At 47.0% G+C, this 16,235-nt stretch overlaps 3 protein-coding genes and 1 long non-coding RNA gene across 14 annotated transcripts in view; 2 read left to right on the plus strand and 2 right to left on the minus strand.

Moving 5' to 3' along the window:
- Nucleotides 1-5: 5 nt before the first annotated feature.
- psph (phosphoserine phosphatase) lies at nt 6-4,576 on the plus strand. Of its 2 annotated transcripts, none has more exons than XM_061826549.1 (6): nt 6-139; nt 815-998; nt 1,085-1,219; nt 2,452-2,597; nt 3,825-3,973; nt 4,045-4,576. In XM_061826549.1, the coding sequence occupies exons 1-6, from the start codon at nt 70-72 to the stop codon at nt 4,153-4,155; spliced, it is 795 nt and encodes a 264-aa protein (XP_061682533.1). In that variant the 5' UTR covers nt 6-69; the 3' UTR covers nt 4,156-4,576. The 2 variants fall into 2 exon arrangements, with proteins under 2 accessions (XP_061682533.1, XP_061682534.1); XM_061826550.1 differs by having other exon boundaries at nt 44-139; nt 852-998.
- nipsnap2 (nipsnap homolog 2) lies at nt 4,197-10,727 on the minus strand. Its single transcript, XM_061826548.1, has 10 exons — nt 10,560-10,727; nt 10,015-10,151; nt 9,900-9,945; nt 9,483-9,577; nt 8,933-9,003; nt 8,725-8,865; nt 7,842-7,873; nt 7,390-7,484; nt 7,040-7,123; nt 4,197-6,049 (listed from the first exon to the last, which is right to left on the minus strand). The coding sequence occupies exons 1-10, from the start codon at nt 10,649-10,651 to the stop codon at nt 5,985-5,987; spliced, it is 858 nt and encodes a 285-aa protein (XP_061682532.1). The 5' UTR covers nt 10,652-10,727; the 3' UTR covers nt 4,197-5,984.
- A 58-nt stretch (nt 10,728-10,785) lies between these two features.
- elna (elastin a) overlaps nt 10,786-16,235 on the plus strand; it is an 87,497-nt gene continuing 82,047 nt past the window's right edge. For all 9 annotated transcript variants that reach the window (XM_061826538.1, XM_061826545.1, XM_061826544.1 and 6 more), the window contains exons 1-2: nt 10,786-11,023; nt 11,189-11,366. The gene's annotated coding sequence lies outside the window, so the exon portion shown is untranslated. The remainder of the gene's footprint in view (nt 11,024-11,188; nt 11,367-16,235) is intronic.
- LOC133505323 (uncharacterized) lies at nt 12,493-14,138 on the minus strand. 2 transcript variants are annotated; one of them, XR_009796220.1, is made up of 2 exons: nt 13,748-14,138; nt 12,493-12,796 (listed from the first exon to the last, which is right to left on the minus strand). It is a non-coding gene; the product is annotated as an uncharacterized LOC133505323 (long non-coding RNA). The 2 variants fall into 2 exon arrangements; XR_009796219.1 differs by having other exon boundaries at nt 13,491-14,138.

Here is a 16,235-nt window from a genome sequence, read left to right on the forward strand (position 1 = left end):
TCAACTCCCCGTTCCGCTCTTGTTCCGCTTGATTTTTTTTTGTTTTTTCCCTTTTCTCTCCCCGAACTAATGTTGGCGCTTTCTCGCTTTCTCCGCCGGACGCTTCCTCCCGAGTGCCTTCTCGCCGCTGCCCTTTCACGTGAGTCCCACCAGAACAACTTGTTCTTTTTTTTGGGGTGGGGGGGGGGGGCATTTCCAGTTTCCCCTCGACATCGACCCCGTGGGTCGTTTCGCGTCAAGTGTTTGGGCTTCGACAGCCGCTGACAACCGAGCGAAAACCGAATCACGTAACCGGTGTTTGGTTTTGACTCGACCGAATATGTGCTTCGAAAAAAAATGAATGGCGGTTGACTGTTTCGGCTTGGCCCGCCTGTCACGTTTACCGGTTTTCAACCTTTTTATTCGTACTCCAGCTTTTCAAAAGCGTCCTGCATATGGATACAGTACATTTACAGTGACGGGGGTGACGCAACAGTATCAGATGATGTCCATCATGGCCCCCCTCATGTTTTTTTTTTTTCCGGGCGATCCATGCAACACCTTCCGCCAAAATCAGACGTTTTTTTTTTTTTTTTTTTTAAATTATTATGATGATGATTATTATTTACCACTTCACTTGATCCATCACTTCATCGCTCTGTGAAAGACGATTCTCCTTTTTTAACAAAAAAAAAAAAAAAAAGTACTGATTCACATTCTGTACTTGGATAAAATAAATAAACTACTCAAATGATTATGTACTTAACTGTTTTTGATTTTTATATGATCTAAAACTCTGGAGCGACCAGAAGAAAAGTGCCTTTTGTTTGTTCAGTCCTCCGACATCGACCGGACCGCATTTCTCCCGGCAGCGTCGCAATGTCCACGACGTCGCAGTCCAAGGAACTGTTCAGACGAGCGGACGCCGTCTGCTTCGACGTCGACAGCACGGTCATCAAGGAGGAAGGCATCGACGAACTGGCCAAGTTCTGCGGCGTGGGCGATGCCGTGACTGAAATGTAATCGCGGCGAAGTGACGTCTTTCCACCCCCCGGCGCACGGTAGAATTTTTTTTTTTTCTTTTTATTACTTTTGTTTGTTTTAGGACCCGTAAAGCCATGGGCGGCTCGATGACTTTCAAATCGGCGCTGACCGAGCGCCTCGCCGTCATCAAGTGTTCCCGGGAACAGGTCAACAAACTCATCACTGATCATCCGCCGCAGCTGACCGCAGGGATCAGGTGAGCGAGCGCGGCGACGTCGTCGAGAATGTCCCGGGAAAAACTACTGCAAGTCCTGAAAGCGTCGGGAACCCCAATGGTTGTTTGCTGTCAAAGGACATCCACCCGTCCATCCATTTCGTTTTGCCGCTTATCCTCACGAGGGTCGCCTGTCCCAGCGGTCGACGGGCAGGAAGCGGCGTACACCCTGAACTGGTCGCCAGCCGTTTGCACTCCCGCTCGCACCTTTTCGGTTCAGCTTTTTGGAATGTGGAAGGAAAACAGAGTTTCGCAGGCACCATATTGCCATCCGTCCATATTCTTTGCCGCTTATCCTCACGAGGGTCGTGGGAAATTCTGGAGCCTATCCCAGCTGTCATCGGGCAGGAGGCGGGCCACACCCTGAACTGGTCGCCAGCCAATCGCAGGGCACATGGACGATCCCACCTTGGGGCAATTTAGAGTGACCGATGAATGTTTTTGGGATGTGGGAGGAAAGCGGAGTGCCCACCTGGAGAAAAGCCACGCTTGCAGGCACGGGGAGAACACGTAAACCCCACACAGACGGGATTGAACTGTGAGGCCAACGCTTTCCAGCTGACCCGCCCTGTTAAAAGCATTTTATGAAAAAGCATTATTATTGAATATTCAGGGTGGCACGGTGGATCAGGTGTTAAAGCGTCGGCCTCACAGTTCTGAAGTCCCTGGTTCTCCCCGTGCCTGCAAGTGTGGCTTTCCTCCCACATCCTAAAAACACACAACATTAATTGGACACTCTAAATTGCCCCAAGGTGTGATTGTGAGCGCGGCCGTTGTCTGTCTCCATGTGCCCTGCGATTGGCTGGAGACCAGTTCAGGGTGTGGCCAGCCGGGATAGGCTCCGGCTTTCCCTGCCTGTTGACAGGCACTCCTAACCCTAACCCGGCGACCAGTTCAGGGTTCGCCCGAAGCCAGCCGGGATAGGCTCCGGCTTTCCCGTGGCACTTGTGAGGATAAGCGGCTTGGATAACGGCTGCATGGACGGATGGTCCATCGGCGTGAATGGGAGTACAAAGTGTTGGTCGTATTGCACACGTGCCCGGCGATTGACTGGCGACCAGTCCGAGGTTTATCCCACCTCTTTCGCAAAGTTAGCGGAGACAGCATCGAGCTTACGTGTGACCCAGATCAACGATCGCCCGCATTTCCGCGCGTCCGGGTCGCTGAACGAGACGCGGGCGTGATGGTTCATTTGCGTTTGTGTCGCCGCCCAGGGAGCTGGTGGACCGCCTCCACCAGCGCAACATCAAAGTGTTCCTCATCTCGGGCGGCTTCCGCTGCATCGTGGAGCACGTGGCCGCTCAGCTCGACATCCCGCTGGAGAACGTCTACGCCAACCGACTCAAGTTCTACTTCAACGGTAGGAACACAGGAGACGTCGTCTCGTACGCTTGAGTCCGTTCTGCGAGGTAGAGAGTTGGCCTCACAGTTCCGAGGTGCCGGGCTCAATCCCGGAGCCGCGTGTTCTCCCCGTGGCCGCGTGGCTTTTCTCCGGGTGGGCACTCCGCTTTCCTCCCACATCCCAAAAACGTTCATTGGACACTCTAAATTGCCCCTAGGACAGCTGGGATAGGCTCCGGCACTCCCCGCCACCCTCGTGAGGATAAGCGGCAAAAACAAAACAAAATGGATGGACGGATAGGTATTGTTCTGAAAATTACATACAACACTATTCACTTCAATGTGTATCAAATAAATACGAGCGGAGGGCGTGTCATCCACGCGCAAAGTTGCAGAGGTCTCACTCGACAACATCCCAGTGGCGGCCATGTTGCCCGCCACCTCATCAGCAGACGTCACGCTGGGACGTTCGCCGTTGAAAACGCGCAGTGGCATTTTTCCCCGACACCGCTTCTGTCACGGACGCTCTTCTCGAAGAAGAAGAAGAAGAAGAGAACGTCTCGCAATCGAGTGAAGTGACCGGGGCAACGTCACCCTATCGTTTCCAGCCATATTTAGATGATATGCGGATCACTTCTAACTAACTGCAGACTCCCCGACAGTGTCTACGACGGTACGTCCGCCGACCATGGCTTAGCACCCCTGACTTACGTACGCGGATCTTCTTTTAACGTTCTGAGAGAAGGATTACGTCGTCCCTCCCAACTATTATTATTTTTTTTTTAATGGCGCGATACACACCTACCCGTCATTTGGAACCCACAAAGCTCTGGTCTTGTCCACCCGCGCAATCCATTTTTCACGACGAACCGGGTCTTTTGGAAAAGTGTGACGAGCGAATCCATCCTCCCGAGTGTTTCCAGCAACATTAGCATTTTGGCTAACACGAGGGAACAATGAGCTACCTCCCCGCAGGTAAAACTAGTAGAAAGTTACGAGACCGCTTGAGTGCGCCACTGCCCTGTACGCCACTTCCTGCTTCTTCTCCAAAACAAATCCCTCGAGAGGATTTCCACGGCGGGAGTGACAAAAAGCCATGTACGTCAAAATCATGTTGCGTGGTGAAAGAACGGATGGGACCATTCTGGCTGCCTTTTTTTTTTTTTTTTTTTAAATGAAAAACACAATCACGCATTTCACGACAGTGGAGCTTTAAGTCGTGGAATAAACGCATGTGCGCGTTCAGGCGAGTACGCCGGATTCGACGAGAGCCAACCGACGGCCGAAAGCGGCGGCAAAGGCAAAGTCATCAGCATGCTGAAGGAAAAGTACGGCTTCAAGACGGTGGTGATGGTCGGCGACGGCGCCACCGACCTGGAGGCCTGCCCCCCGGCCGTAAGTCTTTGGAGCTTCACGTGTGAAAAATCCACACCGTGAATTGATCGATTTGTTCTCCACCATTTCAGAGCACGTTCATCGGATTCGGTGGCAACGTTGTGAGGCCACAAGTTCAAGAGATGAGTACTTGGTACGTGACGAGCTTTGGAGAACTGCTGAAAGAAATGGAAAAGATTTGAACACCCGAAAGGAAATACTGGTACACCCCGACCTCACCCTCTTTTTTTTTTTTTTTTAATTTTAAACTTTACTAATGTTATTTGCACCAAAAGGTGTGTATCAGATATTTTTATCCACTGTGCACACTCCATTTATGTCGAGATTTTTAACCAATGACCGTGTTGTACTTTAGTCCGACCAATTCTACCTTTAGGTGGTTTCCACCATCTTGATTTTTTTTCATTTTTATGCTAGAACATACTATAAAAAAATATCCGCTGCCTGTGTGGAAGTTAAAACTATTTTTGTTTCAGGCACTTTAAAAAAAAAAAAGAAATCACCAATCTAAGACTTACAAGTCCTACACGGAGGAAAGTGCAATGTGGGGGAAAAAAATACATTTTTTAAAAAATATGGAAAAAGTGAAGGAGAGACTGCAGTGAATTACACGTTAAGACGATGATTATTAAACACAAACAGACTATGAAGATTGTTGCTTGAATTTTTTTTTTTTATGTTTGTGTCATTATTGCCCTTGAAAGACTTTTTTTTTTTTTTTTCAGATAAAATCTGGCAATAATGTAGCGGTATGATGCCAACGTTGTGGCATCATTAACCCCCTCCTGAAAATATCTTCTTACATCACATATTTTTTTTTGTTTTGTTTTAAAACAAGGCATGCTTAGTTGACAAAAGATTGAAAAAAAAAAAGCTCACATTTACAACAAACAAGACCTGAATAACTGATCATGTCGAAACGATCCACGTAATTTAGGAAAAAAACAGCAAAAGATGAATTTCAGTCCTGATGTGAAAAAAAAAAAAAAAAACCTGACAGTGCCACACAAAGTTGAAATGTTATTCCAGCCAACGTTTGAACAGTTAACGTGTTAACGCCGAATAAATAAAAGCCGCCCGTGTCGCACGCTGTCGTGAGGTCCGGCAGTGACGATGCGATCAATTTTGTGACATGTACACGCCATCCAGGTGCTGCTTTAAAAAACAAAACAATAATAATAATTTCAAGTCACTTTGGTAGCTTCTAAACTTGTTCATCAACGATTTAGTGAATATGTCGCCAGAGCGGATGTCGGAATTACGGGATTAAGTGCGGTTGAGTTGCCGTGGCGACGCAAAGTTGACCTGCCGAAAATCCCAACGTCGTTGTTTGTAGTGAGGCGGATTGGCACCGTGTGTCCATTTCCACGCCCAACTTCGCGCATGCTACACCATCACCGTAATTTCTGGCGTACAAGCCACAACTTTTTTTCACACGCTTTCAACCCTGCGGTTTATGCGACGATGCAGTGCTAGCGTTAGCATTAGCGCACCTGGTTATAAGCCTCGGTACCGATCCAGGTGCGCTAACGCTAGCGCCGCGCCAGCGTCAAACTCTTTCTGGCTTCTAACCGGGTGCGTTCTGTCGGCCGAGAATTACAGTATGCGGTTCGCCAAATAGTTACTTTTAATCACGATTCAACCTCCACTGTTAATTGTAATGATCTGCTAAATGTTGTTTTAGAGGAGCCAAAAGAAAAAGAACGTTTAAATACGTACCGCAACAATTTAACTGGTATCGATCAGTTTTGAGTACAACTGTAACGACAACACCAACTGGGAAATGTACAATAAATACTTACCCGTACAATTACACTTGGTTTTTTTTTTTTTTTTAAACGTGTAGCCCGGCGACGGCCATCAGAATATGTAAATGTACTCCTTCATCTGCCCTTTGATCTCTCACAGCGTTACCAATCCCGAATCACGAAAAAAACCCAACGATGAACGAAAAGGGGCCGCGTAGTCGCCGGAAGCGACTCAATCGTCGGGGGTACCGCTCGGGACGCTTTCACTTCAGCGGCGACGCCTTGGTGGGGATCATAATCCGGGAATCCATATGCTGGATAAGAGGAACTGCGGGAAGCAACAATAGAAATCCATATTTGAGAAACATTTGAACTCGACATTTCAATTCAAGTCTTAAGGCTTTTTTTTTTTACCCCCCCCCCCCATAAAATTTCCCGTTAATTAAGGGACAAAAGTGAAATGAGTTTTGTTGAGAGGAAAAGTTGCTCAAGATATATTTTTGACAACGCACAAAGCACTTAACAAAACCTGGGCGTCATTCTTGTCATGTAACGATGACATGACAGTGCAAGCGGTGCACATCAGTGGCAATGTCACCTCTAAGCTGCGCAACTGCGCAATTGCGCACTTGTCGCACGCTCGGTGCACATGAAAACCGATCCAGCGCAGTGAACCACAGCCCGTGACGTTTTTTTTTTTTTTTTTTAATATATATAAACACGGCAACACACAGTTCTAACAACCAGCTGCTGTTCGGCCACACGCCCTACTTCCTAGTTTACCTGACACCGCCTCCCTCTGCTCTTAAAGGGGCACACTTATAATTACAAACACCGCCCACCACCGGTGCTTTAGTTAGCAACGCAGTCTGGGCAACGCGAACCAAGAAAAACAGACGAGGATATCATTGTGGGTTTGGAAAAAAAAAAAAAAAAAAAAAAGCGACCTTTCAAATTTATAGTTCATATTTGGCTTGGTTTAGTTAGCAATGTGTTTTTTTTGTTCGCTGACATTTTCATTGCAAGTTTGCAGAAACTCAAAATTGTTCTGATGGGAATGTAAATGCTGTAATCTGAATCATGTAACTTCAACGGATGACCCTCGTCTGATGTTGCGCACGGTGGTCAAAGGGGGCGCTCACGGGCTTAGCCTGTTTGCTCGGAAACATGAAAAATTTGAGGCAACATTGGAGGGAAGGTGCTAAAAAAAAAAAAATGTGCTATAAAAAGCAGTCCTGACAAATTCCCGAATGATTGAAAAGCGAGTCATCACCCGGGCCTCATCGGGAGGACTTTCATGAGAGTGGTACTGACCCACCTGTATAGTAGACCACCTCGTGCCAGCCTTCCTCCTGCCACGCGCCGTTCCTGGTGTCCTCCCTGGATTGAAGGTCTTTGTAGGCTGTGAGGAACAAAATTGATCACACCCTGCAGCCACTTTCACAATTCAATCACCCGCGCACGAGAGGGATCGACGGTCGAGCCGAGATTCATTTGGAATCGTCGTCGGAAGCGTGCGTTTACACGGCCGACGAGTGTTGCGCCACTAAATACGGAAAACAGTTCTGCTTCTAACACGACGTTTGTATTATTTTACAAAAGCAACTTGAGATTGGACAAAGTTCATATAAAATACTTTAAACCCCCCCCCCCACCCCCCTTCTTTACCCCAAAGGTGATGGACCATGTAGAGATTCCCGATCTGTGAGAAAAAGCCTCCGACGGCTTCGCTGTTCTGTTGGCGGATTCCGATAGCTCGAGCCCTGCCAGAGACAACAAAGTAATCGTTCGTAAAGTCGTCTACGTGGGGGAGGCGCATGCAAAATAAAAGAAAGAAGAATCAAATATTTGGTCAGAAAAACGGCAAATGTTTACTTTGCCACTCTTATGATTAGAAAGAGAAACTTATTGACAACATTTGAAATGGTGCCACTTATATGCACGTTGAGTAAATAGCAAGCAATCAGACAGGCAAAAAAAAACCCCCCACTTAATTTTAATTTATTATTATTATTTCTTAATATCGTGCTGGCTACGGTGGTGAACCTTCATTTGTTTGATCATCACATGAAAGTATTCTGTGCGTGACATGTTCCAAGTGTGCAATTATGCTGTCTTACCAGTAATTACCCCACTCGATCATCGTTCCTGGCTGGGGGTGGGGGGGTGAGGGGGGGGAGAAGAATATGCTTAGTAATAAAATAGTAATAACAGTCGGACCTCCCAAACATCCATCTTCTGCTGCCTATCCGGGTCGCTTTAGCAGGGATGCCCGGACTTGCCTTTCCCCAGCCGCTTCACCCAAATAAAAGAGATTCTCATTTCCATTTAGCTCCTCCTTTACCACAACGGGCCTGATACAAAGTCCGGATCACTGCAGGCGCTGCACCGATCGGCCTGTGGATCATGGAAAAAGACTCCCAAAATATTAAATATTTGAACTCCTCCACACTTGGGGCAGGATCTCATCCCCGACCAGGAGAGGGCACACCACGGCCTCAGATTTGGAGGCGCTGATTCTCATCCCAGCCGCTTCAAACTCGGCTGCAAACCACTAAGTTGAGAGTTGGACCCAACTGAACGAAATCATCTGCAAAAACCAGTTGATGCAATACCGAGGCCACCAAACCGGACCCCCTTTATGCCTAGAGATTCTGTTCGTAAAGGTTCCGAACAGAATCGGTGACAAAGGGCAGCCTCGGAGACCAACTGCTGCTGCTCCTCCGCACTGAGAGGAGCCGGATGAAGTGGCTGGGGCATCTGATCCGGACGCCTCCCTGGCGAGGTGTTCCAGGCAGAGACCCCGAGGACGACCCAGGACACGCCGGAGGGACTATATCTCCCGGCTCGCTTGGGAACGCCTGCGGAAGAGCTGGAAGAAGTGGCTGGGGAAAGGGAAGTCCGGGTATCCGTGCTGAAGCTACTTCCCCCGCGACCCGACCCGGAAAAGCGGTAGAAAATGGATGGATGGATGGAAAAAGACAGCCCTGCTTTACGACTCACCCTGAGTTGGTAGGACCTGAGCTCGTAGATGTTGGGTCCCTCCCTGGGTACCGGCTCGTTCCAGAAACTGAACTCCAGCAGGAGCTGGTTCCTGCGAGACAGCAGCATCTTCCCGCGCTCCTTGCGGTACTCCGTGAACTCCTGCAGTTGGGACGCACGTGTCAGCGATCCGACTTGACGTGATCCCGGCGGCAGAAATTCCGCTGACCTTGTTCTGACGTAGTTTGTTCATCACCTCCGTCAGAGCCGGGTAACCACCCCTATAACGCCACAGGTGAACTAAAATAATAACAAATCAAATCATCATAAATATTTTGAGAAACCTAAATCTCCTGACTACGATGTGTATCCAAAAATGACTAAATTGGACATTCTGCCACCTAGTGGAAGACAATTAAATTGTTCTTCCTGCATCATTTGTAGTAAGTGAAAATATCCATCCAACAATTGGAGCCTGCCCCAGCCGTCAACGGGCGGGAGGCGGGGGCACACCCTGAACTGGTCGCCAGCCAACCGCAGGCCACATAGAGACAATTACACCTTGGGGCAATTTAGTCTGCAATTAAATGTTGCATAATTTTGGGATGCGGGAGGAAACCGGAGTGGCCACCCGGAGAACATGCGAACTCCGCTCGGCCGGATCCGGGATCGAACCCGGGACCTCAGAACTGCGAGGCCAACGAAGATGTTATAACATGCTAACGTGTTGGGATAAAAAAAAATGTTTTTCATTTTTCTATTTGGCAGTAAAATCCTACCAGCCTGGTCCTGTTCTCCATACCAAGTATTCCAGGTGCCCACCAGCTCGCAGGGGTAGTACTTATCGGCATGGATGGAGGGCAAAACGTCCTCACTGTTAAAACAATGCAAATTCCACAAACGACATTCAACATATTGGCTCCAAAATAATTGTCCAATCGTGCACTTTCACACGGCATTTGTCAAGAAACGTCTCCAGCTCCAGAACGTTAATAAATATCCTCGACAGCCGAGGTATGCGCCGATGACTCGTCGCAGCTCCTGAACACCTCACGAGAATAGACCGCACGCCACCGATTTATTTTTATTGCTCATACGTCACCATTTGATATTTCTGACCGCCACTCAGCTACAATTCAGTTCAAGTGTGCACATTCGGGATTTAACAATGTAAAAAAAAAAAAATGGAACTTTACCACAGTTTGTTGTATGCGTCAAGGCACTCCGGCTTCACGTTGTGGACTGAAAACAGAAGTCGACGTCGGTAATTATGATCATTTTGGGAAAAATGATCAAAAACGCGGTACCCACACTGGATTTTGTACAGGTTGCTTTCCTCATTTTTGGTCAGCAGAGTTGAGTGCGCATCTTTCCTGGGGTCAACTTTCCTGACAAAAAGTGACTTGAACCAGCTCTCTTCTCTGCTGACGCCGGATGTCGAAAAGCATCTGCAAAATAAGGATGAGGGGGTAAAAATGCTTGATGACGGTTGCATTTTAATGCGGGATCACGCCATGACCCGCAAGGACGAACATGCAAGGCAGGCAGCATCCAGGATCCATCCTGAGCTATCAAATTCGACCTTGAGACGCTGACAAAAACCACGGCACAACTACAAAATATATTTTCTCTTTTAAAAGCTTTGCTAATCTCAAGATCATAAAATAAACCGTTGCGGGGTTTTAATTTCTTTTTTTGTAGTTTAGTTGAGATGGACCGCTAGTCAACACTGTTTAGCATCTCGGCTTGCTAGCTTTGCCCTACACAAAATCGCGTGCGACTTTTCGATGCTAACACATAAATAACAGCCGACGCCAAGCGATAAAATGTGCAATACATATTTCTGGCTGGCTGACCTGCTCCAAACGGGAAGCTGTCCGGCCGACCGGGCCCCGCTTTTAGCCCGAGCCAAGCCGGTGGTCACTCTCTGAAGGACTCCCGTCGCCATCTTCCCAAATATCTGGAGTCGAGAGGCGCTGTTCGCTCCGTTGGCCGCTAGGTGGCGGAATTGTCCGCAGGGGCGCTTCGCCGCTCATTTGTGCTCGTGCAGAAGTAGAACGACCAACGAGGGAGGATTAAAAACGAGACAACGCACAGGCCCCTTTCACGTGGTCATTCGGGTTCAACTTCCGGTCAGGGCAAAACATTGCTTCGGGTACCATTTCACTTGAGAGTTGATATCATTTGACATCCCATAATAACATCAAAGTTAACTGGAGTACGTTAAGTCTACAGTTTTTGGTGTCAATATGGTTCATTTTTGTTGCGCCGTCGGCTGTCAAAACCGTGCAGGCGGTCGCAAAGAAGTAACTTTTCACCGGTAAGTCAAGTAACATTACTTAACCAGAAATGTAATAACGGCTACTTTTTATTATTAGCCCCAGTGTAACTTGTCACAGTTAGTGGATAGGGCTAATAGATTGATGTTCATGCAACATTCATTGCTGCAGAAATGATATCTTGAGGACTTTTTACATTATTCCAGAATAGCACCAGATGAGCGTCGTTGGCAATTATGGGTGCCTGGATGCAGTGACGAAGGAGCAACGTCAAGATATGATGATGATGATGATATGATTCTGAACACTCTCCAAGTGCAGACATTTGAAGATGCTCAAGAAGACTGCGAAGCCATCTTTTTCTTTCTTTCTTGGAAGCGCAAGGTAGGAACCTTTTAATTAATTTTCACATTATGGATAGGTTGGCAATTAGGCCATCTTGTGTGTCACCACCTCGGATAAATTAACGGTGGAAAAAAAAAAAAAAACCCTTCACGCTTCAACTATCACCTGCGTTCTTTGACCTCTGCGACACACAAGATGGCGTCATTGGAAATTGTATACCAATGTGAGTTAGTCAAAGCCGTGCATTTCCATTGGATCGTTAATAAGTGTCGGTTCAATATTATTAATACAGTAACTCAGTTCTTGATAATGTGTACAGGCTTTTTCACGAATTTGTGGAATTCCTCGACCAGGTTGAAAAAAACTAACGTAAATTCCTTGCAATTTGTGGAATATATCAATCGAGAGGTGGGCGCGGCAGTTGACGTGTTTGGCATGGGGAATATTATGAAGATCTTTACCTCCTATTGCATATGTACAGTGAGTGTCAATGTATCTTCTAAACCTTTGTAGGCATGAGTGAAATGTTTAGATTATATTGTTTGTTTGGGATCCAAAACATGCCAACTATTTTGATTTGTCACATCGTTTTTTTCCATCACAATGTGTTGATGTTTACCATGCTTATGCTTACGGTAGACGGAATTGGATGCGGAGTTCCAGCAATCTAAGTTTTTATTGTACGTCACTGAAAGACGACACAGCGCGTGATGTGTTTTTTCCCCCTCCCCAAAAAGCAGTAAAATGTTTTTTTTTTTTTTTCAAACACCTCACACAGCTAGTATGTGTGCAGGAGCAAAAAGGTTTGATTTACAACTCTTGTCACTTGCAACCTTGTTCCTGTAGGTACACTCCTACTAAAATGACAATATTCAAATAAACTCTAAAGGATTTTTCAACAATATATTGGAAATACAACCAGTCCACCTCCTGCCAGCTGGGATAGGCTCCAACACTCCTCGCGACGCTTGTGAGGATGAGTGGCTAAGAAAATGGATGCATGGATGATGGATATTTGAAATATATATTTTTCACAGCAGCACGGTGGAAGACCGGGTAGCACATTTGCCTCACAACTCCTGAGGGCTTGTGTTCAAATCTGACCTCGTCTTTGTGTCATAATCCAGCGGCACGGACCCAAATGCAGGACGCCCAGGCAAAGGCATGATGTTCAGAGTGCTTTTATTCCCAAATAAGGTCACACACAGTTTAAGCAGTCCAAAAGAAAGAAAAACAAAACGTGGTGGCAGAGGGTTGCTCTACACTAAACTTGCAACGAACTGGCAAATGTCGATGCCACATTTACCACTTAAGTACTTGATCCATGAGTGCCAGAGGGGGCGCCGGCCACGCCCCCTCACGGGAAGTGCCGCCCACAGCAGTGGCCAAACCATGCCCGTGGCACTGTGTGGCGTTTGCGTGCTCTCGCCGTCCCTGCGTGGGTTTTCTCCGGGTACTCAAGCTCCCTCCTGCATTCCAAACACACACATGGAAAGTTAATTGAAGACTAAATTGTTCTAAGGTGCTCCTGCCTACTCCAGGAACCGGTCTTGGTAGGATTAATTTCATATTCATCATTGCAAAAATGCACAAGTTCATCGTTCTTTCTTTGCCTCAGAATGTTGCTGGCATTTCATCCGTTCGATCCGGACGAGTAGCCAGCTGCAGCAGCGCTCACCGTAAATCAAAAAAAAAAAAAATGAGGAAAAACGGTGGCACGGTGACTGAGCGGTGAGCACGTCTGCCTTACAGTTCTGAGGTTGCGGGTTCAAATCCTGCCCATCCTATGCGGAGTTTGCATTGTATCTCCATGCCTCCGTGGCTTTTTTTTTTTTTTGTGTGTGTGCAAGTAATCCGGTTTCCTTGCACATCCCCAAAACATACATACATACATACGCCTCGAAATTGCCCGTAGGTGCGAATGATTGTCTATGTTTTCCCCCTGCGATTGGCTGGCGACCGGTTAAGGGTGTTCCCCGTCCCCTCGCCCAAAGATATTTGGGATAGGGTCCAGCATGCCCGCGGCTCTATTGGTGATAAGTGATAACGGATGATGTAAAAATGGCGTCCAAAACGAAAAACCCCAAATCGGTGGCCAAATACAGAATTTATCCGCCAAACATATGAATCGTGTTTTTCCCCAGAATATCGATGGTTTATCACCTGCTTTTCGTATGACCCGCGTTTGGCTGGCATTCAGTCGTGGGTGTTCCGGGCCTTGAGGCCAAACTTAGCCGCGGGTTCAACTCCGGCTATTGAAAATTGGCCATGTTTTCATTTTAAAATCCAGACGTCCGCCATCACACAATGCGCATTGTAGACGTTTACGTTGATCACCGGCGTCCGGTTTGTCTCGGTGGAAACGGCTCATTTATCACCGTAATGTGTCCACGGAACCCGCTGACCCGGTTTCACCTCACCTCGCGCGCCGCTCCGCTCCTCTCGTTTGTCACGGACGTGCGAACGTGGGGCCGTAATTGAGAGGAATAATCGCGGCTGTGATTAATGAAGCGTGGTGACAAACTCAAAGTTTGGAGTGCGCTTTTATGAAGGTCATCCATTACGCTTATTACTATTTGCTTTGTTGATTTGATTTATAAATATCATACTTCACTAAGTCAAAAGTGCGATGATGTAAAGTGCAACCAGAGAATTCCATTAATTATTCTTGATTTGATCGCAATGCTCCTAATAATAATAACCAAACTGGCACAAAGCCACGCATCGGTGACGCCGCTGTCGTTAATTATGCTTTGATTATTTTTGAAAAATACATTGACAATTCGGGCACAACTAATCATTTCAAAAACACATACAATAAAGCGACATGAGAGGGCGCCATAACGCCAGGTGAGCCATTATAAAGTGACTGAACTACAGTAATGTCTATGCATCCATTTTCTTGGCGGCTTATCCTCACGAGGTTGCGGGAGTGCTGGAGCCTATCCCAGCTGCAAACGGGCAGGAGGCAGGGGACACCCTGAACTGGTCGCCAGCCAATTGCAGGGCACATTGAGACAATCACACCGACGGGGCAATTTAGAGCGTCCAATTAATGTTGGACCTTTTTGGGGCGTTGGAGGGAAAGCGGAGTGGCCACCCGGAGAAAAGCCACGCAGGCACGGGGAGAACGTGCAAACTCCACACAGGCGGGGCCGGGATTTGAACCCGAGTCCTCAGAAGTGTGAGGCCAACGCTTTACCAGCAGACCCACCGTGCCGCCACTGAAATAATATTGAATGATAAATGCACAAAGAACCCACAGCTCACGTACACATCAACCCAAATCCCACGACTTCATGCAGAATTTTCACAAATCTAAAACTTGAGACCAATTTATCGTCATTGGGCTGATTTTATGCTTTTCCATTGGCACCTCAGCAAGGAACGGGTGGCACCAGTAGCTCAGTTCTGAAGGACTTTTGGACCAGCGGGTCCAAGTCTTGAAACCTGCCATGGAAAACTGAAGAGAATTTGAAAATATTGGCCGGAAAATCAAGCGCACTGCACGTCTGCTTCCGGCCGGGTGTGTGCCAGCCTGTCTCTAAGAAGGAAGCAAAATTCAGAATTGGCAAAACTCATTTTTCTTGTTGTACTCAGCGATATCGGACACTGGAGTCACTTCATCTTATTATTACTTGTTCACAAATTGATACATGGAGAGTTTTCAAACAGGTGGCACGTTGGATCAGGTGGAAAGCGTTGGCCTCACAGTTCTGAGGTCGATCCCGGACCCGCCTGTCTAGAGTTCGCGTGTTCTCCTCGAGCCTGTGTGGCTTTCCTCCGGGTGGGCACTCCGGTCTCCTCCCGCATCCCAAAAACACGCCACATTAATTGGACACTCTAAATTGTCCGTAGGTGTGATTTTGAGTGCAGCTGTTTGTCTCGATGTGCCCTGCGATTGGCCGGCGACCAGTTCGGGGTGTAACCCCGCCTCCTCCGCGTTGACAGCTGGGATAGGCTCCGGCACTCCCTGTGACCCTCGTGAGGATAAGCGGCTAAGAAAATGGATGGATGAGTAGCTTTAAAGTCAGAAGTCAAAGTAGTTTGTTCAAACTGTTGTTTCATTTGCAACTCCAGTTGTCCGATTGATTGTCCACCGTTTTTGCTTGCATCATAACATTTTATTTCACTGAAAATGCATTTTTGGGCCTTTTTTTTTTTTTTTTGGTCCAAACATTTTCGTGGCTGACATTTCGGTGCGTAATTTAGTGTTGCTAATGCAAAACAGTTCAAACTTAATGTGGCATTTTAGAATGCTTTCGTTTTTCAAAGTTTGCATTCAATCCGAGGAGGAATAAAAAAAAAAAAAAATTGTTGAATATAATTTATGGAATGTATTGAAATTTGAGGCAAACTGCAGCGTAGCAACTGGAACGTAAAAAAATGTGAGCGTCGTGAAGTTTTTGCGCAGGCGAGTTCCAAATGGATGACGGCTGCGACGGTGCGATCGTAACCGCGTTGGAATTCACAACAGTTGATATTCATTTATTATACGACAGTGTGACAATGAAATAACATGGTCCATATTTTCAAAGCCTTTTCGGGTTTTGGATAAATACCACTTGGAATTCAGCAGCTCTGAATTCCTTTTGTCTTCAGTTCAAAAAGATGAATCACGACTTTTTTGCAAAAACAAAAGGCAATTTGTTGACTCGTCTGGGAATTCAAAGTATGATTTTTTTACATGATTTTTTTTTTTTTTTCTTCTATCAGGTGGATTTGTGTCAGGCAGTGACATCAAGTTCGCGTTTGCGTTTGAGTGTTTGGAAGGGGACCTGAAAGGATGCCTTGTTGCACTTATTTGCCGTGTTATTTTTGCCATTAATTGCGGCTCGCGAATGGGCCCAAACACAGCCGAGCGCTCACAGCATCGCCGTTCATTCGGAACGGCCCGAAACTTTTCGC

This window comes from Syngnathoides biaculeatus, chromosome 8 (genome assembly GCF_019802595.1).
Source record: "Syngnathoides biaculeatus isolate LvHL_M chromosome 8, ASM1980259v1, whole genome shotgun sequence".
NCBI lineage: Eukaryota > Metazoa > Chordata > Actinopteri > Syngnathiformes > Syngnathidae > Syngnathoides > Syngnathoides biaculeatus.

What these genes read in the sequence shown, in the direction of transcription:
- psph (XM_061826549.1), top strand. Translation starts at nt 70, where the DNA reads ATGTTGGCGCTTTCTCGCTTTCTCCGCCGGACGCTTCCTCCCGAGTGC. An exon ending in CAGCTGACCGCAGGGATCAG is followed by an intron (nt 1,220 to 2,451) that starts GTGAGCGAGCGC and finishes GTCGCCGCCCAG; the next exon opens with GGAGCTGGTGGACCGCCTCC. An exon ending in ACTCAAGTTCTACTTCAACG is followed by an intron (nt 2,598 to 3,824) that starts GTAGGAACACAG and finishes GTGCGCGTTCAG; the next exon opens with GCGAGTACGCCGGATTCGAC.
- nipsnap2 (XM_061826548.1), bottom strand. Translation starts at nt 10,651, where the DNA reads ATGGCGACGGGAGTCCTTCAGAGAGTGACCACCGGCTTGGCTCGGGCT. An exon ending in TCAGGTCCTACCAACTCAGG is followed by an intron (nt 7,874 to 8,724) that starts GTGAGTCGTAAA and finishes CCCCACCCCCAG; the next exon opens with CCAGGAACGATGATCGAGTG. An exon ending in CGAGGTGGTCTACTATACAG is followed by an intron (nt 6,050 to 7,039) that starts GTGGGTCAGTAC and finishes TGCTTCCCGCAG; the next exon opens with TTCCTCTTATCCAGCATATG.